Below are 24190 nucleotides of genomic sequence, written 5' to 3'. Positions count from 1 at the left end.
TTGTCCTCCAATCTGTAAATAAGGAATGATAGAATTTCATTTGAAATAATGCTTTATTATTAAAACATATTACAATGTTATATCACCAATACAAACATTTGGCCATTGTCAGTTTAAACCAAGATCTTTCTTTCATTTTTGATTTGAATTATTAAAAATACAATGTACGATTATCATGATTTTGTTACTACATTTTATTGAAAGTAGTAAAAAGTCTTCTTCGAACACTGGACACTTTAAATTTGCAAAACACTCATTTGCAAATCCGCCGCCGCCTCAAATAAGAGCTACAGTGTAATGTATATAACCAAAATGTGCGGAATTACATGGGATTCAATAATTTCATTAGTTTTCTACTGTTACTATTATATTTATTTTGCTATTTGATTTATAAAAACATGGGATTTTCAATATCCCATGGGACAGGGCAAAATCCCATGGGATTTACCATTATCCCATGGGATTTTGGTTAAATCCCATGGGATTTTTTTTGGTCCCATGGGATAATTGTAGTCCCATGGGATATTTGTTGTCCCATGGGACAAAAAAAATCCCATGGGATTATTATTATCCCATGGGATTTTTAATATCCCATGGGACAAAATAAAATCCTATGGGATTCAAATTATAAATATATAGATATAAATATACAGTATGTGTATGTTGCAATGAATGCTGTTTGGTAGTAAAAAGTTTTAAATGTATGCAAGTTTTTTTATATTTTATTAAAAAAAATTTCATTTTGTCACAAACATGTTTTTTATTTGTTAATATGACAATAAAGATTATAATTCTGATTTTGGAATGTATAATAAAATTTAAGGTCAAAGAGTAAAGTTCTTTCACTGAAACAAAATGATGACATGTTTAAATAAATGAAAAAATATTGTTTTGAAATCTTTGTCTTGTTTATTTTATAATGAAAAATAGAACTGAAAAAAATATTTCACATTCTGACTGAATAGTTTACTCTTTTCATGAAGTAAGGTTTTTTTTGTTATAGTTTCATTGCAATACATGATTGAATATGCAAACAATTTGAATTATATACCTTTGTGGTGTACATAATATTATGCTTATATTTGCAAATTTATAATTTAAACACTTTTTGTGTTAAAGTTTTAGTTTTCTTTTTCGCTGCTTGCTATGTACAATTATTTAGTCCACTATATAAGAGTCAAGTCAATAAATTATTTCATCCACTAGAATATTCCTGCAATTCTTAGACAAAACATTTTTCAATCTGTTCTTCAAAGATCCTCCTCGGTACATCTTTATTGGATGGAGCGATTCAAATGAGAAGACAAAGTAGGTTTATTTGGACAACAACATACTAATATTTTTTTCATTCGTTCCTTCTTTCAATTGATAATTACATTGTTGCATTTACATGATCAAGTTCTTGAGCATCTATGATCGTGATGATATGACTCCTTTTTGTTTATAGTCTGACATTATGTTGAAATTTCCTTTTTCTATTTAATGTAGAAAAAAACATTCCATTTCAAATTAATAAAATAAGTCGCACTGTTGAGAAAAATATCATCTTCCAAGTTTTCTGTTCAGTATTGATCTGTTGAATGATGACCATGAAAACCGAGATGTCTGACCTACAAATACACAAAACTCAAAAATTATCAGTGAAAAGAAATACAGCAATAAAATGACTATTTTATCATGTTTATGAACATTTTAATAAACTTTCATTTAAATATCTATTGTTAGTACTCTTATTTCAGTGCTTTGTGTCTATGATTTCAGGGCCGGATCCAGACATTTTAAAAGGGGGGGGGGGGGTTCCTAACCCAGGACAAAGGGGGGGTTCCAATTATATGTCCCCATTCAAATGCATTGATCGTTTAAAAAAAAGGGGAGTTCCAACCCCCGGAACCCCCCCTCTGGATCCGCGCCTGAATTTACATATTACTGGTTATTGTTTGGTTCCTTGTTGCAGTCTTTTGAGTTAAGCCCATTGCAACAAATTTTTACAATTTGTTCAAATGTTGTGCTGTTATTAAACCCACTGTCCGGTATACATGTAGCGTTTGCTCATTGTCAAAGGCTGTACAGTGAACTATTTTTGTTAAATTAAGGGGGCTCACAGGTTTCAATCAATTTTTTTTCTTAATACATTTAATATAGGGTTACGCTATATTTTTCTATAAATGAACTTTATCTTACACTTTATAGAAAAATAGAAAAATTAAATTAAAACAAAAGGCTCTAAAGAGCCTGTGTCACTCACCTTGGTCTATGTGCATATTAAACAAAGGACACAAATGGATTCATGACAAAATTGTATTTTGGTGATGGTAATGTGTTTGAAGTTCTTACTTTACTGAACAATTTTGCTTCTTACAATTATATCTATAATGAACTTTGCCCATTAGTAACAGAGAACTATATTTGGTAAAAATTTACATAAATTTACCAAATTAATGAAAATTGTTAAAAATTGACTATAAAGGGCAATAACTCCTTACGGGGTCAATTGACCATTTAGGTCATGTTGACTTATTTGTAGATCTTACTTTGCTGAACATTATTGCTGTTTACAGTTTATCGCTATCTATAATAGTATTCAAGATAACCAAAAACGGCAAAACTTCTTTAAAAATTACCAATTGGAGGGCAGCAACCCAACAACCAGTTGTCCAATTCATCTGAAAAATTCAGGGCAGATAGATATTGACTCGATTAACAATTTTACTTCTTGTCAGATTTGCTCTTAATGCTTTGGTTTCATAGTTATAAGCCAAAAACTGCATTTTACCCCTATGTTCTATTTTTAGCCGTGGCGGCCATCTTGGTTGGTTAACCAGGTCACGCCACACATTTTTTAAACAAGATACCCCAAAGATGATTGTGGCCAAGTTTGGATTAATTTGGCCCAGTAGTTTCAGAGGAGAAGATTTTTGTAAAAGATTACTTTAATTTACGAAAAATGGTTAAAAATTGAGTATAAAGGGCAATAACTCCTAAACGGGTCAACTGACCATTTTTGTCATGTTGACTTATTTATAGATCTTACTTTGCTGAACATTATTGCTGTTTACAGTTTATCTCTATCTATAATAATATTCAAGATAATAACCAAAAACAGCAAAATTTCCTCAAAATTTCCAATTCAGGGGCAGCAACCCAACAACCGATTGACCGATTCATCTGAAAATTTCAGGGCAGATAGATCTTGACCCGATAAACATTTTTACCCCTGTCAGATTTGCTCTAAATGCTTTGGTTTTTGAGTTATAAGCCAAAAACTGCATTTTACCCCTATGTTCTATTTTTAGCCGAGGCGGCCATCTTGGTTGGTTGACCGGGTCACGCCACACATTTTTTAAACAAGATACCCCAATGATGATTGTGGTCAAGTTTGGTTCAATTTGGCCCAGTAGTTTCAGAGGAGAAGATTTTTGTAAAAGTTAACGACGACGGACGACGACGGACGCCAAATGATGAGAAAAGCTCACTTGGCCCTTTGGGCCAGGTGAGCTAAAAATGGGGACACCATTCAATCACACTCACAATCCGCCTTTGAAAGAAGCATATATATACATTTTTGTAAATGTACTTTTTTTCTGTTTAACTAATAGGAGAAATAGAGGTAATTTTGAAATGAAAAAAGAACTTAATTACAGAAATCGCTTAAATTTTACAATAGTTTAGTTGAAGTAAAGTTAGTTGAAAATGATAATAAAAAATATAGGTCACTGATGAGCTAAAAAAGATATTACAATTCTCATGCCAAAAAATGGCATTTCTGCACCAAAGGGAGATAATTTGGAGCTTTTTCAATGATATATACATTTTAAAAGTTGTCGGGGGCCAAAACGACTTGAATTTTTAGAATGATTTCTGTACCATATGAAAAAGTAAAAACTAATAAAGTTATAAATAAAATTAGTTATGAAAAAAAAAAAAAATTCTGAAATTTTTATACCCTCGAGCTTCCTTAAACATTGTTAAATGTCATTTTATCTCTATTGGAGAAAAGTCTTATTTGAAATCATACTGCTTATTTTTATATCAACCCAGCCATATAATGCCTGTCCAATATCAGGAGCTTGTACATAGTTCAGTGGTTGATATTGGTTCATATCCGTCATTTTTGTTTTTCATAATATTTTGTTTTTTTATAAATTAGTCTGGTATATTTGAAGTTTGAATTGATGCTTTGTTTCATTTTTTGTTAGCGTTGTCTTTTATAGATTACTATATCATGTATAGGATATGAGTTTTTTTCATTACTAACAGGTCATCATTGGCCTCTAATAAGTAATTACAATGCTTACATCCACTTAATTGAACTCTGATGGATAGTTTTCTCATTTATCGTACCACATCTTATTTTAATAAATATTTAATCATTACTCAAGGGCTAAAACTTTTTTCAACAGTGGACTTACCATTTAGGCTTTGTTGACCTTTGTAAATCTATTTTTGTTGATAATTTCTTCTGTTTATAGTTTCCCTTTTATATCTTTAATATTCTTGCCCTACACATAAAAGGGTAAACAATATCATTTAATGACAAAAATAACTACTAATACATAAAAAGTAGGCAACTGAAAATTTTGCCTCATTTGTATATAACTTTGACTTGATTCTCATTCTTGCTGTTTAATATTATCATTGTTTTATGAAAATGAGGTCTTAGTAAAATTAACCTTGGCAAACAGATATCTTCTTTTTTTAAATGACACCTTGCATTCATTTCGTACAACAAGTAGACCTATGCTTATAATATCTGATAAAATGACAAAACCAAGAAAAAATCCCTGTGGTAAGACAAAATGTGCCATAATATTAGTCCAAATGATAATAAAGTCTTGCATGGCTATTCTGTTCTGTTCTGGTTTAGAAAATCCCTCCTTCAAAGGAGCACTTTGCACAATGACGAATAAATGTTCATATATATATATACCTAAAAAGACATACTAGGTACGCCTCGTGAGATAAGTGTTGGTTACTGTCAAAGACCCTTACGCTTGCTTGGCGGAAGGTTTTTAATTATGAAGACGAGTTCGTACTCCATGAAGAGCAAAGCAAAGCTTCCTTGTTATGTATTCTACAGTGTAGCAGGCATCCATGCATTTACATTTGCAACCACAAGCACATATAAAGCTACTAGGGTCCAATATAAAGTTAGTGTCTAGCTATTTCAACTTTTTTCTTGGACGCCGTCATAGTAAAAAAAATCCTTTCAAGGTGTAATAATTGTTTGTATTACAAAAAGAAGAAACCTAAATCTTACTTGTTAGTTGTTATGGGCTAACAAAAAAGATTTATTTAAAGTTGGTTATACATACAATACAACATAAGCTCTAGAGCTTTTATCCAACATATATATATATGACAAGCACAATACATAAAACATTAAGTTCATCACTGAGATAGTAGTCTCAGATAGAGGGAGACAGGATCAACCAAACCCCTATTCAATCTGAATGTAGGACAGAAAGTCACAGGACAAAAAGTCACAGGACAAAAAGTCACGGTCAACAAGTCACAGACAAAAAGTCACAATTCAGTTTAGAGATTATTTTTCTTTGAACAAGAAAACACCTTTTTTTGTATTTTTCTTGAAGTTTTATTTGAGAAGCAACTTAGTAATTAAAATTTATTCAATAAATATCAATAATAATCAAATAATTGTTATGAAAACAAAATTTCAAAGTGGCTTGGTACTTAAATGGCTTCAATTTGCCAATAAATATGGCCCCATAAATATATCCTTTGCAAGATTAAAATCTAATACATTTCCATTTATCGTGTTTATCAAGCTCTATGAGCAATTTCCTTAAATTAAAAATGAATATATGTAATAAAAAGAAAATATTTCAAGATCTTTTTCATATATATTCAAACCAATTGTCAACAATTTGTTTGCGACTTTTTGTCCTATCAAATTTGTGACTTCATGTCCTGTGACTTTTTGTCCTGCGACTTTCTGTCCGTTTACCTTCCATCTAAATCAGTAAACTGAATAATTTTTTTTTGCAGTACGTAGTCCTGGTAACGAGTCGATATCTGTTATTAATCATGCATATTGCGAGTCAACACTTACTCACCTTTTTTTCAGAATGTCAGCTAAAAACAAAGAATCACTGGTGATAGGGGAGTGTAATCGATGAATTGATCCTGAATCAGATAAGATTTTCCAAGTATTACGGAGTCGGAGAACCTCTTTATTTGATCACACTCACCGGGAGATTTAATAATGAGGCTACTAAAAACATTTCATTTTCCCATGTTCGCTGTTTTTCGCTATAATTATTTAAAGCTGAATAAAGCTATTTGAAAAAATACATTAATTTGTGTTTTTTACTGCTACAAGATATTTGAATTAAATCACGTGAAAAAAAATGCTAATTTCGCACCAGTTGCTGAGCAGAGATTCTCAGAATCATTTTAAGCCAGGAACAGTATATACTAACTGTAAGAATAGAAATTCCCTGTAAAAAGGCAGTCAAATCTTAACAGAACTGTAACTTAATGATACATGTATATCAAGTTCCAACACCTCACCCAGCACACTGAGTTAGCTAACTGGTGTGTGTCAGTCCTAGGTCAGTCTTATAATATAAAACTGCGTAGGTTCATATCGTTAGATTTATCGTTTGTTTGGATATTTTTAGGATCGTTGTAAAATTATATATCTTGAACTTTGTTAAAATACTATTTTAAATTGTTCAATTCGTTATATTTCATAATTTTGTCAAAGTGTACTTTTTAAAGTTTTAAATTTTAAAGATATAAAAATGAATATATACAGGGGCGGATTTAGGCGGGGGCGTGGCGGGCGTGCGCCCCCTCCTAAAATTTGCAAAGCATGGGTTGTCTTCTTATTTAAGTATCAGAAGAGTCCATTCCATCTTTTTTAATTGAAAGTATATACAATAGTCAGTTTAACAGAATCAACGTGATTATCAATCAACTGACCTACGATTTATTTAAGTTCTATTAATATTATATACTTAAAAGGAAGGTGTCAAACGCGGAGCTGCGTTTGATGACAAATAAAATAGGTTTGTAGCAGTTATAGTACAAACAATTGTTACATTGTATTTCCGTTTGTGAAATCTAATACTAGTATTGGTCAGGTGAGCTGTTAATTGTGATCTGTCTCGTCTCACCTTGCTTCCGTCAGTCCGCCCGTCTATCTGTCAACTCCTCACATTTCCATGTCTTTACCAAGTTTGTCGGGGCTGGTGTTATGGAGTGTTAAAGTAATTCTTTAGTGAACCGGTTTCATTTCACATTATTGAAACCATGTACAATCGGGGACACATTGACGATGTGCAAACAAGGGTTATTTATTTTTGTGATGTTTCTTTTTTTTCTTTTTGTCACAACTACCAGCACCATGTCTTGAAATGATTAGTTGAGATATTTATTACCTGATATTGCTATATATATAGATCATTTTACAATAAGTGCTGGTGTCTTGATTTTAGATTGGTTTGCATAGGAACACAGAATCAAAATAAAATGTTCACATGATCTTCAGATTCTGTTTTTTGGGCTGCAGCTTTATAACTGAAGCTTTATAAACTCATATATGCAATATGAATCTCTTAGTGCGTAAGTTAGGGGTGTTAGAAGATTGTTGTAGATTTTTCTAATTTGTAGGAGACCTTGCCATCATAACTTGAAGTTCTTCGCGGGACAGGAACATATTGTTTTACATCTGTCCGTCCATCCGTTATAAGTCAGTCACTGGTGATTGTTAAAAGGACGGAATTTAGGCGGTTTCTGCTTGAAACTTTAATTTCTCGCTAATTTTACCTCACAATAGTTCGAAATACCTACATTGCATCCCTTTAGAAGAATATCTAAATAATTTACCTCAAAAAAATTTCGCATCGCTCCGCTCGGCGAACATATAAAACTTTGCGCCCCCCTAATCTGAAATCCTGGATCCGCCCCTGATATATATATATATATATATATTTGAGGGAAATCTGTTTGAACTGTAATGACATGGTCAGTCAACTGATTTGTTGCAAAGCTGATTACAGGTAATTATAACATACAGCAATTTTCCATTACGACAGTGCGTGTACTCTCCGGTGTGTATAACGTAAAGTTTCTAGAGAACATCCTGTCTACGTGTAATACAGATTGATGACATTACACAAAATTTCTTTTGTTAAATGTGCTTAGGTATCTGTGTCTATTCCCTATTTCAACACCACAAATTTTTCGAAGAAAAAAAAATCAAAAAATCAATTATATGAAATAAAGAAGAAAAGGAGCTAATATCAACTTCAGTAACTAGTAACTGCGCATTGAGTAATCATTATTTCAAGATTGCGTGAATCAACAAATGGAAGTTTTTAACGACCTTGACTGGCTATACAGCCCTTGCACGGTCGGTAATGAACCAACCCTTGACAAAACGTATACATGTAGGCCTATGTAAAAGTGTTTAAAAAGACCTATTCCTATTGGTTATATTTCACACTAGGACCTTAGATAACTAGAACTAAGCAGTGGTTGATCCAGAAATTTTCATAAGTGGGGACCCATTGACTGCCTAAGAGGGGGTCCCTGCCAGTCATGCTTCAGTGATTCCCTATATAATCTCCCATTTTCCAAGATTAGTGTGTGGGGTGGGGCTGGAAAAAAACCTAAATCCGCCTCTGCTAATTGGGAAGTCATTTTGTCTGATGCACACATATAAATACCTATAATGTACAAAATGCTTCAAATATATGCATAGATAATAATGGTACGTCTAAAAACAGTTAAGGATCTCCTCGGTGCACGCAAGACATAAAAAGTCACTTAGGACATGTATTTTAGTGTTGAGGGTATTCATTCGATTCATAACTTATTTCATAATCTTGTAATTTTTGTTTTGATAAAATTTGAGACATAAATACATGTATTGAGACATATAATACATGTATTATATGTCTCTGATAAAATAAAACCAACTTTCAAGAAGTTATTTAAGTTTGAATCGGCTGTCACCTGTGTTTTGCATTGGGATGCCAAAATATTAATGTTATTTACAAAAATGCCAAAACCTGCAAATATATTTTAGGCAAAAAGAGACATTTATAAATCGATGATCTAAACGTTTTTATAATTTGTTATAGAAATATTAATAAGTACATGTACATAGTTTTATCAGAGACATATAATATAATTGTATTATATGTCTCTGGTTTTATCAAGGATTTGTATAGTAACTATACACATCCTTGGTTTTATAAAGTCCTTCATTGCTTCAACCCCTTGGTGAAATTTAAATGGCGAGACGATAATTAATAAACTATCTATCTATCGACATGCGCCGTTATTTAGGATTTTAGAATACGTCACGGATGACCGATGATCATTTTCAACATGTTCAATACCAATCATCATTTGAATTTTGTCAATTGATCTTTAATGATTAGGGCTGATTGGTGATGACAAAGAATGTGTCTCTGTTGATGGCTATAAACACATAGAAGTAAACTTTACAAAAAAAAGTTTACTTGGAAAAAAATATAAAATTATATGAATATGCTAAATAAATTTTTCTTTGGTATGTAATAATCGAAGACGTTTAGAAATATAAAGAATCTTCACATAGTTGGGAAATTTTCTATTCAAGTTATATCATTTAAAAACGTTTAGAAATATAGATCTTTTTCGATGTACAATTTGGCCCGCTTGGAGATCTTAATAATTGTTTGCCTACTTTCGTCTATTTATATTGCTGAAATTCTTTAATAAAAAACTTGTACAAGTGTAATGCAGGAAAAGGGGGAAGAATCGCTTCTCTGTCGGGTTGTCTCCCCTTTCCCTCCAAAACGATTATAAAGTTATATATTGGGGGACTGGCATCTTTCACTTGGGGACTATTCTCGCTCGCTTTTATCTATACGGGGATTCTAACTTCTTTCGGAGAATCTGGGGAATACTAGCTCGCTCATATTCAGGTCTATGTAATACCTTCTACTGGCGTGTCCCTCATCCCGGACACTTTCTCCTTTCGAGGCCTGGCGCTGGTGAATAAAATACAATGATGTTTCAATTATTTATTCCAAACAGCTATCTACATTTAAGTGTGATATGTGATCTAAATAGTAAACTTTTTTATGTTAATGAAAATCTTTTATGAATTTAAGTTAAGTTTTAAATACGAAACTAAGTTATTAGATCAGAAGATAAATTCTTACTTTAAAATTTATTTGAAATAGTTTATACTTTAACAATTTACATACCTGGTGAATAAAATACAATGATGTTTCAATTATTTATTCCAAACAGCTATCTACATTTAAGTGTGATATGTGATGTTGGGAGGTTGCGGTCTTCCCTTTTTCACGTGCTGATTGGAATTATTTTATTCACCTATGAAATTTTAGCGTCAATTTTGAATTTTCTAAAGTAACTTTTTATTGGTCAACTATTCTCTTTTTATGTTATAGATTTATTTGATTGACATATATTGTATTTAGTTATGTAAAATCAATTAAAGGATTATCAAAATCTTTACTTACTTAACAGAATTATTAAGTGAACAATAGAAACACTTTAGGGGTATTTTCCTACGGCAAATTACAAACATTTTTATTCTTTTAAAAGATGACAGTTTATTTAATTTATTTCTCAAAGTCAGATTAATAGCTATGATCAAAAGACCTCTAGAATTGAGATTAACTATATGTTATTTACAAAAAGACGAAACTATTTATAACTTAATCTTACGTCACCTACTTTGTCTTAGATCTTAATCAATGCAATATAATTCAATTTTATTTTATTTATAAGTTTATTTCTCTAAGTTTACTTTATATTATTTTCCTTTTGCAACATACAATTTTCCATCATTATACAAGCCCTTGCTATAATATAATGAAACTTGTCGCCAATATCACCATAAATACTTAAAGAACAGATACAATCTTATCCTAAATAGTTTGCCATCTAACAATTCAAAAAGAAATTTTGAGTCGAAACTGAAGTACCAAATCTTTAAAAAGAATCACCTTTTTTTGTAACAGTATAGACGTCGAAAATTAATTTCTATATATATATTCTTTTTTCAAAACTCCCGAAATAATTTAAAATTATCTTTAGACAGCTTTCATATGCAAATCTTTTTAGAAGTATGTGAGCGTATTACCCCCCCCCCCCCCCTTTTCCTTCTATAAAATTTATTTGTAAACGATTTTGTGTCTTAATTTGTGTTTGCTAATTAACTGCGGTTCATGCTGTCAAAAGTAAAAAAATGTCTCCTTGTGTATAAGTTATTGATAAAAAAATATTTGAAGCCGCCAGAAGAATAAATCATTTCCTGAACTTAAATACATTTATTTGTAAATAAAGACAATTTGCCTAAAACATTCTCTCATATATTTAAACAATTGTAAAATAATTAATTCAACGACTTTCTTTTACTTTTTACTTTTCTTCTTCAGTTTTTTTTTACCCATTGCTCTTCAATTACTGATCACAAATTTTTCGGATGCTTTTTATCCTATTTTCGTATCGAACTTACATGTTAGCAGTTGAACGGAATTAAGTACATTTTTCAGGAATTTACAACTTAAACTTTCAACAACAAAATTCCACACTTTTTTAATTGGTTTTTTTTCTTCTGTTTTGAAGGCGCCACCAGTGACCCCGTAGCACACATAACCAACACCTCACATGGCGTATTCACGATGTTGAGGTATTGACCTACAATCACATTTATCAATATACAGCAAGTAGGTAAGTTGGTGTTGAATGCCAGTAGGTCAGAATTTGTTAATTGAATTTTACCTGTAAAAGGGTCACTAGCTGTCAAATTCATGTTCATCGATTTTAATCAAATTCACATAACATGTGGTGTTGAATTGTTTATTAAAATTCCACGCAAAATCTTGGCTGATATGCATAAAACCATTATTTCATGAACCTGCATGAAATATTGACTTATCACAGAACTAAAAAAATAAACCACCGAAAGTCCACATAAGAGATCATAAGAGGGTATAGAGAACTCTGAGATAGAGAATAACGGGCAAAGAAAAAAGGAATAAAGAATAGTGAAAGAAAGAGAATAATGGTAAAAAGTGTAAGTCATTAAAAATATAGCTTAAAAAAAAAGAAGCCTCTTGCATCAATTTGAGGAATTTACCCAAGATTAATTTTACGGCGGCTTATTTTATTTTGGATTAAAAATAAACACAATTGACAAGTTTCCTTCCCCTGCATTTTCGATCGCACATGTAAATAGCACGTTGGTCTCAAATAAGACACTGATACATTACAACACTTGCCGTCAGTATTTGAAAATATTAATTAAGAAGGCTATGGTTTTTTTTGGAAAAAAAAGTTTGTTTCCAGTTTTTGGAGAAAAAAATAATTTGTTTTTGATCCTGAGAAAAAAAAAATGTTTGTTTCACCCTCAGCTGCCACTATATATGTAATGCTAAAATTGAAAGAAAAAAATAGTTTTCGACTTGTCGCAAAAAAAATAGATTGTTTTTCGCCGCGAAAAAAAAAATTTGTCCAGAAAAAAAAACCATAGCCCCCCCCCCCCCCCCCCCCAGAAAATCAAATGGTTGCTGCCTTAGTAACTATCAAGTTCTATTAACGATAGAAAACTTTTGTCCTTCTTTATCAAAAATGAAATTTAAATCAATTTATTCATATATTTGACCGACTAGAATTAATTGGGGAATTTAAACCAATTCCTATTGTAAGTGATAAAACTATCAGATCATATCAGGGTGATTGAAATGAGGAAAAGGGGGGTGGGTGGTGATCAGGTATTTTTGAGGAAGAAAGAAGGGAGGGTGAGTCCCTCGGGGGTAATTCCCACCCCTTCAATTTGAGAATATGCTATTATCTTGTAAACGGTTTAGATCCCCACCCCTAAACCATATATATTCTTGAATGGGAAAATAAAACGAATCAATTAAAATTAAAGGGAAGTCCCTGGGGGGTCACCCCACCCCATTCAATTTGAGAATGTGCTATTATCTTGTAAACGGTTTAGATCCCCACCCCTAAACAATATATATTCTTGAATGGGACTATAAAACAAATCAATTAAAATTAAAGGTTAGTCCCTGGGGGTCACCCATCCCCGTTCAATTTGAGAATGTGCTATTATCTTGTAAACGGTCCAGATCCCCACCCCTAAAGCATATATATTCTTGAATGGGACAATAGAACAAATCAATTAAAATTAAAAGGAAGTCCCTGAGGGTCACCCCGTCCCGTTCAATTTGAGAATGTGCTATTATCTTGTAAACGGTTTAGATCCCCACCCCTAAACCATATATATTCTTGTATGGAACAATAAAACACATCAAATGAAATATAGGGAGAGTCAATGGGGGGTCACCCCCACCCTCACATGTTTGAAAAACTTTTAAATGGTTGAGATCCCCAGTGGTTAAGTGAAAAAAAATTCCGGATCACAGGGGGAGGATTCTAGGGGTTGGTAGTTCAACTTGGAACCCCTCCTTTTTTTGGACACTCAATGCATTTGAATGGGAACATATAGTTGGAACCACCCCTCCTAAATCTTGGGTTGGGAACAGGGAACCCCCTTTATAAAATGGCTGAATCCATCCAGGCATACCATCTAGCTAGCTATTAAGGCTTTAAAAATATGAAATAAATCAAACAAGGAAATTAACGGTGTAGGCAACTGTTTTGAATTTAAAAAAAAGCCTTTATTAACAATGTTTAATTTTGTGTGCATTTATTTTTGCTTATTTTCAATAACAAATAAATAATGGACAGAATTGCGTGATTGATTATTGTAATTTACGAAAAATCTGCATACATGTTATAAAATGGGAAGTAGAAACTGGGAATTTGTCAAAGAGACAACAACACAAGTGACAACCAAAGAGCAGACAACGAACGAAGGTCAACTATGGGTCTTCAATGCAGTGAGGAAATTTTGGCACTGGTCTTCAGCTCATAAATATGTCTCAGAAATGAGAATGATATACAGCTCTCATTTGCATTAATAAAAACCTCACAATATGTTCTGAATATCAGAATATACAGTATTGCAAGATACTCTCATATTGTACACATGGAGCTGAGAAACTGTAAAATTAATCATGAATGCTAATTTAACATTTAAGTCCTCGGAATCAATCTTAATATGCATACTGTTGTACAAAGGAATATAAGCATGCAAAAGACATATATATATATATATGGTCTTCAAAAATAAGAGTATCAATGCTACATGTATTAATTTATGACAAGATCTTAATCAAGTAATTATTTTGGTTTGTTTAAATATTTAGGAGGTTAGTATGACCTCCTTTTTTGTGATGATGTTTTCCTTTTAAGCTGGGAAAAATTGTTTGTATCAACAAAAATAAAAACACAAAGTTAATCTAGAATTATGTTTTTATCCTTTTTTTATGTTTAGATCATGTAGATTGTCAGCAAGATGAAAAGAAAAAAAAATATGCAGCTCAAAAGTCAAAATGTGGATAAGCTGAGGTTCAAGGTCCTACTTTTGCAGATTTTCATATTTTGCATGAATGAATTTAAACTTTATACCATGGACAGCAGAGAAAGAAAAAAAAACTTTCAATTTTCCTGCTTCTGAAGGATAAATGTAAAACATCTTGTTTTTGGTAAGTTTTATGCTCTGTTTTAATAGTGTTTGTGCATTCATCTGTCCAGTCCTTCCTCTAAATTGTATCCTCTTTAATTTCAGTAAGTAGCCTGTGGATTTACATATATATACTCAAAATTTAGTACTAATATTAAGGGATTTTAGCATGACATCCTGTCGAATGCTTGTTAATCATGTTTATGTTCCAGAACTTATGAGTATTTAGACTACGCGTACAGTCTGCCCAATTTTAATACATTACAGATCAACATAACTGAAATCTTTAATAGATTAATACAAAAAGTTTAATTGCAGTAGAAATAAAAATACATGTTTGGTTGAGCTCTGGTATTAGAGAGGGCCCTCATGGGGTTTTTGATTATGTGATTACTTGGCCGTTTTTTTAATGATTATTTGATTATTAAGCCAAATATTTCATGATTATTTGATTACCTAGGACTGTATTTTTAGTTTATGATTATTTGATTACTAAAGATAAGCAAATATTTAATGATTATGTGATTATATTGGCAAAAAAATGGTGATTATGTGATTACTAGGACCCCCCCCCCATGAGGGGCCTCATTAGACAGTACAAGTACCGGGTATACTCAAATGGTCTGATTGTATGCATATGGTCGGACTGTAAGAGTATACTTATATGTTTCGGACCATAAACGTACGGTCCAAATACTTATATGGTCTGAAACATTTATACATGTCTTAAAATTAGTATCTGACAAACACGTTGGTGTTTGTGAACTTGGTAATAAGTTATTCGATAGAAATATAATGTTTTCAGATTATAAAAATAAAAATATCCCATATTTACTTTTAATAAAGAAGAAGATTATTGATGTATGTATAACTGTAAAATGAGACAGCAAGCCAACAACACAAAAAATAAGTATGAAACAATATATTTTTTTGTATCAATGTTATATCATGATAATTTCCAATATGTCCGAAGATTTCAAGGTATTTTTACATTGAAATAAAACACAAATTGAACTCTGTCAGAACTTCAAAAGCTTAAAGATACATTGTTTCTGTTGTCTGCATTTTGTATAATATATTGAAATTCTAGTGAATAATGGAATATGTTATTATAATTGCCTAAAGTTTTAACATTGATCTTTATATATGATATAAATAACTTGGGAAAATACCCAAACGTTATAAAGAAGAATAAATTAATTGATTATTATATACCCGTAGTATTAGAATAGGAAGATGTGGTATATTGCTAATTTGACAACTCTCCATCAGAGACCAAAGGATGTAAGAGGTTAGCAACTGATGACATTGGACAACCTTTAACAATCAGTAAAATCCATACCGCATAGCTATTTTTATTAAAAATCATATTATTGCTACATGTATGCAAAAAATTTTATATAATACTTCAGATTTTATTGGTTCTTTTTCAGAAGGATTGAAATTCATCATCTAGAATAAATGGAGAAAACATAGAAACAAGACCAGAATAAATTCAAAGACAAAAGTTGGATCAGCTATTATTTTCATCACTCAGTCAATGATTTGAAGTTCTTTTAAATACCAAAGATATTGAAACCACAATAATGTCAATGTTCTGTGCGCTGAATGACCAAAAAGTTGACTATAAGATCACACAATGCTGGATGATAAGAAACTATTAATGTTTTGTGTGGAGAGATATTGTGAAAAAAATAGATTTACTTAAATAGCTACTGTAAATTCAAGAATTGTTGTGAGGGTTTATATTTGCAAAAATTGCAACACAGATGTAAACGCAATAATTCAAACTCTCATTTAGAAATATTTTATATGAATTAAAGTGATCTCATATCTTAAAATCTCATATTAGTCTTAAATGACAAAAATCCAATAATAAATGCACGCAATAATTTCTGAATTTACAGTACTAGTATGTTCAGCCTTATATTAGAGTTTTTCATTGATTTCAAATGGTAAATAATAGTGTTTCAAGAAAGTATTCTATAATTCATAAATAAACATATATTGATACTTACATTATCTACTTTGTTGTTTAAAAGTTTAGTTTTGAACAGTTATAGAACAATATGTTGAATTAACATTTCCAAAGAAAAAAGATATTCAATTAAAAAGATTCATCTTTTAACAATTTAATACCAAATAGAATACATTGTAACATACACATTACTGTATATTTATATCTATATATTTATAATTTGAATCCCATAGGATTTTATTTTGTCCCATGGGATATTAAAATCCCATGGGATAATAATAATCCCATGGGATTTTTTGTGTCCCATGGGACAACAAATATCCCATGGGACTACAATTAATTTTGCCCTGTCCCATGGGATATTGAAAATCCCATGTTTTTATAAATCAAATAGAAAAATAAATATAATAGTAACAGTAGAAAACCAATGAAATTATTGAATCCCATGTAATTCCGCACATTTTGGTTATATTCATAACATTGTAGCTCTTATTTGAGGCGGCGGCGGATTTGCAAATGAGTGTTTTGCAAATTTAAAGTGTCCAGTGTTTTCGTCGAGAACCAAAGTAATATCTATTTATTTCTAAAAACAGTTCCTTTTCTGAATTTATTTTTATATCACATTCTTTTATTCCATTCTGTAGATTAAAAAGGTAAATAAAATATATGCAGATCACTGAACGCTAGTTGTTAAACTCACATATCAGTGTGCCTGTCCAAAAGTCAGAAACTTTGTCAGTTGGTGCAAATAGTTGTTACAGAAACGGTCAAATCTATAAATGCACGAATTTGTACAGAAAAAAATGTATATTTGCTGATCGTCTCCCTTGTTCCTTTTGGAATATTTCGGCTTGTGTGCTGATATACCTCATGTCCTTTTATTCTTAATCATTTCATTGTTTTTTAGGTTTTCAGAGAAAACACGACGTTGTTCGGTAAGTATTACATTTTTGGGTGGAAATCATATATTTTGATTACAAAAACCATGAGTTTTCATATTGAGATTTTTAAAAGTGCTATGGGTAAACAAGGATAATTCATTAATATTTAAAATGTAACTACAACATTACCTTGTAATCAAAAGTTTATGACTCAAACCTTTCTTTATATTCTAATAATTTAAGATTGTGTATCGTCATTATCTCTGTTGACATTCTTATATTTTAACAATTTTACCAACTAAGGATTGGATAGCAATGGCGTCATTGAACCCAAATGTGGACGCATTTGCGACGAATTGGTTTTTTTCGAAATAATTTTGTATCTTTAACAATGCTTATTAAGACTTAAGGTAATAATGTGATTATCCGATTTCATATCCTATTTCTTATGTTTTGAATGTCTCCTAGGGACATAGAAATATCAATATTCAGATTTAAAACGTTTCTCTTAAATCAGTGTATCTTCCTTAATTGTGTATATTTTATTTAAAACTGAGTGTCTTAAATTATTTTCATTACATACATCATTTCATATTGGATAAACATTAAGGGTTGACTTGTGAGATATTGAAATAACTTCGTCCTTTAGTTAAGCTATTTGCTAAATTTGGATGTCCGTTTGGTTTCTTTCTTATTATCTTTTTTTTTTTTGTGTACTGAAATACCCATCAAAGTAAATTGAAAAGTTAATCAGATAACCTGTGTCAGGTGAGTACAACATTCTCTCTTCAAATTACAGAATCCTTGCAAGAATCACAATTCGTATTGACTTAATGCTAGGAACCAGCATTCCAAATACCCCCACCCACCCACCCAGCCGTCCATCACAACCTATCTTGCAGAAACAGCCTTTGGTATCGGTTGGTAATTTTTCTTCGACCTTGATATGCATAAAATATTTCCAACTTTAGCGAGCAAATATTTGATATATTCAATCATAGTGTTCTTGGGTTGAGGATGTAATCTTTTATTTCACTCTGCAACACAACATGGTTGAATAGTTTGCTTTAATCCTATAACACAGTTTATCATTACACTAGAACACGACTTATTTATCTAGATCTTTAAATTTGTATTTCTTTGTACCAGAAATTGAAGACATCAATCTCCAAGCCATTCCAAGTGATCAACATCTGAAGGAATTGTCAAACCAAATAGGAAATTGTCCACTGCAGCTGGGAATAGAACTTGGATTAAGCTTCACTGAAGTTGATCAGAGTTTGTTTAGTTTCCCGAAAGATTTGTCTGGTTTGGTTGAAGATATTTTGAAGAAATGGAAGAAAAATTCAAAGGTCAAAACTATCCATAGTTTGATGCTCGCACTTGAACGGGTAAATGCAGGTGGAATCAGATATTTACTTGACTTATCAAAAAAGCTCGCAGACGCTAATCATGCTAATATTACATAAAACTTTTCAATAGGAGTATACATTGGTACTTTTGTTACTCTATGACACCTTTGAAAATCTGAAGTGTGTTAGTTTTGTAAATTTTTAAGGTGTTTAATGTTGTATGCTTATTTTCTTTCTTTGTCTTAAGCAAGTCATCGCAAAAAATTGTATAATTAGATTGTTTTTTTTTTATAGTAAATCATATAATACATTTTGTACTTATAGTTTGTCTGAGAAATCAGCTTTCAGGATACAGCTTGATAACATAACAAATAGTGCACTTCAATTTGTCACAATACACATTTTTGTTTATTTCTTGAACATTTGCTTAATTACAATATATTAGTCTAAATAAATAGATCAAAACAAAAAACTATTTATTTGTTTAATTTTCTCATTTTCATATGAAATAAAACAATTTTTTAGATTACGTTGATATTCATATATGATGTAGCTATCTAAATCATTTTCCTTAAAAAAAATTATATACTTACAGATGGTGTTTCAAATTGGTTAAAATTTGAAAATGATACGGTAAAGTTGTAAAACCAGTTGTTTCTAACGTACATTTGTAAATAGTCGTTTGTTATAGTATAATTTATATCTTAGGCTTTATTCAATGAATTGTGTATTTTATACTACAGTTGCAATTGTAGATTGCCTAACAATGTAATTTTAACATACTATTTAGTATGTTAATATAAGAATGTTTAAAATATTTACAAAATGATGAAAATAAACGCAATATTTCGCTAGGACAACTAGCTTTATCAAGCGTGCATCTATCCAAATGAAATTGGATCTAGATGATAAGAAACTTTTGCAGCTGAATGTATATGTTGCACTTAGCTGCCTTGAAAATAAGAAAATTTTGCAGCTCAATATCTATGTTGCACATGAATTTAGCTGCCTGGAAAATAAGAAAATTTTGCAGCTCAATGTGTATGTTGCACTTGGATTTAGCTGCCTTGAAAATACATAATTGGTAGTTGAAGTTAGCAAAGTCCATAGGCCAATATTACGGGATAGAAAGGACGATGCTTTTTTTAAATTATTCTTTATCTTTCCTGTATCTTTTCTCGTCTTTTTCGTTAAAACCATCAGGTTCTAAAGTGTGGAGTTGGTGGATCCAAAAGTTTTCTCTTCTCCTTCACGCCGTGGTGTCCCACTCGGTGTTGACTTCTATAATTTGGAAAGTAACATTATCAAAAGGATGTTTCGTTGAACGAATATGTCTTGTGAGAGGACAGTTTTTGTTGGTTTTATACTACAGTTGTACATGTACATTTAGCACTTAATTTATTGCCTTGAAAATAACACCTTTTTCATAGTTCCTTTATATAAGGAATTAGAGCGTTTCTAGACTTTTAACTAATATTCATTGTCGATATTTTTTTCTTTTAGAGATTTTTAAAAATATATAAAGAATTTTCAAATGAAATTCCCCTGTTTGCTTTTGAACTTTTAATGAATATTCTTTCAAATTGTTTTACCTGTTTATATTTCCTTTTAACTTTCATACTTTTGACAAAAAAATTATAAAGGAAAATAAAAAAATAACAACAATACAATAATTAATTTTGCTGGATATATAAAAAAGAAGATGTGTAATGATTGCCAATGAGACAACTATCCACAAAAGACCAAAATGATACAGACATTAACAACTATAGGTCACCGTACGGCCTTCAACAATGAGCAAAGCCCATACCCGAAGCTAGCTACAATAGGCCCCGATAAGACAATGTAAAACAATTCAAACGAGAAAACTAACGGCCTTATTTATGTAAAAAAATGAACGAAAAACATGGATATGTCCATTTAATGAGGAAATCTTCTTTGCGATTTTTCTTTAGAATTTGCAACTTTCATTGTCTTGCACCATTAAAGCGTACATTTGTACCTTTGATACAATTGTACCTTTAGTCCATTAGTTTATAAATATTTATTGACATTTGTAGTTGATGTTAAGAATCCTATTGCAACAACTCTTAGATACAAAAATATTTCTATCAAAATAATAATTCACATTGAATTTTTTGTGGGATGAGAACCGGCAGTTTAAACGTCACTCATACTACATCAGTCGTCTTATAACCTATATCAAAGTAATTTAGATATTTAATAGCATATGATAATAAGATGCAGATTATACATCAATTGTGTTTATAGGCATTGTCTCTTCATTTTAACAAATTATTTGAACATTAATTTTCCTAAGATCAACATATACGTAGCCGCATAGCATAAATGATAGTATCGGATATTTCCCAGTAAATTCATCTTTTCAAAACTACACTAGTACATATACATGTACACCGCGTTTCAGAAGACTTTTGAAAATATCTGATTATAGTGGAATGTGACCAGGCTGCATTCGTCGTTCGTTCTTATGATATTATATGGTACACATGTAGTACACTTAAATCTGAATTTTGGCTTGTAAGACGTTTGGCATTTGACCCATAATGATCGATAAATGACATGTTGTCAATCCAACAAAGAAAACATTAATACCACCCCTCCCCTCTCCTTTCTCTCCCTATTTGGTTGATTCGCCATGTTACTCTATGCCCTTTGGGGTGACCTACATATGCGCGAATTAGAATTTGACAGGTACATGAATTCCGTTTGCGCGAGTTTCCATGTAATTTTCCTGAGAATTATTTTTAATTTATCGGATTTTTTTTATTATGAGATATTAACCTTAAGTTAACATACTATGACAATTCATTATGTTTAGAATTAGAAAGATAATAAATATTATCTAAGAAGACTTTCTTAGTTTATACAGTCAAGAAGGTTGTCTCAAACAAATTCTATCTTGGTTTAAACATTGTACTAACATTAAAAAGCACTTTATATATTGCGTCGAATTGCAAAGTTTGGAATAAAATGTTTTATTACAGTCTGTATTTCTTGGAATGACACTTTCAATGTATAAAATGTTTTTTTCAAGTATAAAACACAGTGTGTACTCTCAACAGGAGCAATACATGTATATGAGTCAGTCATATATATATATATATATATATAATGTCTAAAAATAGCAACAATCAACATTCAATCTAATTAAGCGTGGATCAGTTTGTGAAAATAAACTGATACAGTTACTGAATTAAAATTATATAAATGTCTAAGAATATAACTAAAACACACTAATTGATACATTAAAAAGTTCTATTAGATGTTAAATAGAAATACGCAATATTTCGCTAAACAAATTAGCTTCATCAGGCGTGTGCATCTCTCAAGGTGAAATCGGATGCATGACAGAAAAATATTTTTGTAGCTTAATCTATACAAGATTTGAGGGATGGGTGTAACATATTAATTCGGTCATAAAATATGTTTGTAGCTACAACTACATGAAGTTGGAATAAAAGTTTAACACATTTATAGATGTTCGATTAATTGTATGAATTTTTATAAATTAATTTGTATGATTTCAAGATAACTATGGTTTTGATTTGCTTTGAAATCTTTTTTCGTCTCTCTCATTGAGTCCATCAGGTTCAAGAGTTCGTAACTGGTGCATCCAAAATCTCTCTCTTTTTTGTCTTCCTTGTGTATCCCAATTTTGATTTTTCTCAATGATTTGAAATGTGATGTTTTCAAAATCATGTCCTGCTCTTAAAAGGTGTCTTGTAATTGGGCAGTTCCTTTCTTTTGTATAAAATGACCGATGGTTATTTAGTCGGATGTTAAATGGGGTTTCTGTTTCACCAACATATTGTAATTTGCAAGTTCCACACGTTAGAACATAAATGCAATTTTGCGTTTTGCAATTTGATGTTATAAATATGTTGTAATTTTTCTTTGTGACTGTGCTGATGAATCATTGAGAAAAATCAAAATTGGGATACACAAGGAAGACAAAAAAGAGAGAGATTTTGGATGCACCAGTTACGAACTCTTGAACCTGATGGACTCAATGAGAGAGACGAAAAAAGATTTCAAAGCAAATCAAAACCATAGTTATCTTGAAATCATACAAATTAATTTATAAAAATTCATACAATTAATCGAACATCTATAAATGTGTTAAACTTTTATTCCAACTTCATGTAGTTGTAGCTACAAACATATTTTATGACCGAATTAATATGTTACACCCATCCCTCAAATCTTGTATAGATTAAGCTACAAAAATATTTTTCTGTCATGCATCCGATTTCACCTTGAGAGATGCACACGCCTGATGAAGCTAATTTGTTTAGCGAAATATTGCGTATTTCTATTTAACATCTAATAGAACTTTTTAATGTATCAATTAGTGTGTTTTAGTTATATTCTTAGACATTTTTATATATATATATATATATATATATATATATATATATATATATATATATATATATATATATATATATATATATATATATATATATATATATATATATATATATATATTAAGTCATTCCTTGCTGTTGAAAGACTCTTGGTCATTGCGGGGCAGTTTTTATGCTTTCATTTTTAATAGTCGTATTCCTATATCCACGTTCAAATCGCGATTGTCGCACTTGATTCTTTGGCCTTTACGTCATATGGAAGGAGGCGCAAAACTGATCCGTGGCTTTCCCACTGGTTAATTTTTTCACTTTTCATTTATCAGGCGGGGTCAATAATAGGCTGACTTTTGTTTATCATAAGCTGTATTTTCTATGCTTTACAATAATACAAAGTATAATATGATACACTTGTATATGAATGAATGAATGAATGATTTATTATAGTGCAACCTGTATATATACAATATATACAATAGATACATATCAATACAGTATTACATCACAGCCAGCCAAATTACGATGCACTGACAAATAAAAGTTCAAAATTTTGAAAAATAGATAACACATAGTTTTTGACGAATGTCTAAATTATTCGAAAATTCAACAGTTCAAGTAAAATAGTGAAATAATTTATCTTCTGATACTATCACAGTCCAAGATAAAGTTCGCTATACTTTTGTTGTTGTTAGATAACAGTTCATTTAAGGCAGCATTTGGAGGAAGTTCATTTTATGCGTAGAGGATAAGCAGGATCTGGTGATATTGCAGTAAATAATTTATTTCTAAAAACAGAGTAACGATCACAGTATAATATGAAGTGTTGCTTATCTTCAATAGATCCAGAATTGCACATTTTACATACTCGATGTTCGATTAGAATGTTTATATAGCGTCCTCGCTCGACTTCTAGTATATATCACTATTAACTTATTATGATTTGCTTGTTTTATGCCCTACCGGACAAAATTGGCCTAATATGTCCATGCAAATCAGTTTTCAAA

The 24190-nt window shown here is 31.0% G+C and overlaps 1 protein-coding gene and 2 long non-coding RNA genes across 4 annotated transcripts in view; 2 read left to right on the top strand and 1 right to left on the bottom strand.

Annotated features, from left to right (window-relative positions):
- LOC143044801 (uncharacterized) overlaps positions 1-19495 on the top strand; it is a 30255-nt gene extending 10760 nt beyond the window's left edge. The window contains exons 10-11 of the mRNA XM_076216964.1: positions 17473-17500; positions 18596-19495. Coding sequence (XP_076073079.1) covers positions 17473-17500; positions 18596-18915 — 348 coding nt within the window. The 3' untranslated portion in view covers positions 18916-19495. The remainder of the gene's footprint in view (positions 1-17472; positions 17501-18595) is intronic.
- On the bottom strand, positions 1471-10321 carry LOC143044800 (uncharacterized). Of its 2 annotated transcripts, none has more exons than XR_012968784.1 (3): positions 10227-10321; positions 4410-4499; positions 1471-1610 (listed from the first exon to the last, which is right to left on the bottom strand). It is a non-coding gene; the product is annotated as an uncharacterized LOC143044800 (long non-coding RNA). The 2 variants fall into 2 exon arrangements; XR_012968785.1 differs by lacking the exon at positions 10227-10321 and adding an exon at positions 5966-6001.
- On the top strand, positions 12017-16606 carry LOC143044799 (uncharacterized). Its single transcript, XR_012968783.1, has 3 exons — positions 12017-12273; positions 14399-14609; positions 16021-16606. It is a non-coding gene; the product is annotated as an uncharacterized LOC143044799 (long non-coding RNA).
- Positions 19496-24190: the final 4695 nt, after the last annotated feature.

The sequence above is a fragment of the Mytilus galloprovincialis genome, chromosome 9 (assembly GCF_965363235.1).
Source record: "Mytilus galloprovincialis chromosome 9, xbMytGall1.hap1.1, whole genome shotgun sequence".
NCBI classification, from domain to species: domain Eukaryota; kingdom Metazoa; phylum Mollusca; class Bivalvia; order Mytilida; family Mytilidae; genus Mytilus; species Mytilus galloprovincialis.
The sequence above is the reverse complement of the archived record's forward strand: the minus strand, read 5'-3'. Positions and strand labels throughout refer to the sequence as shown.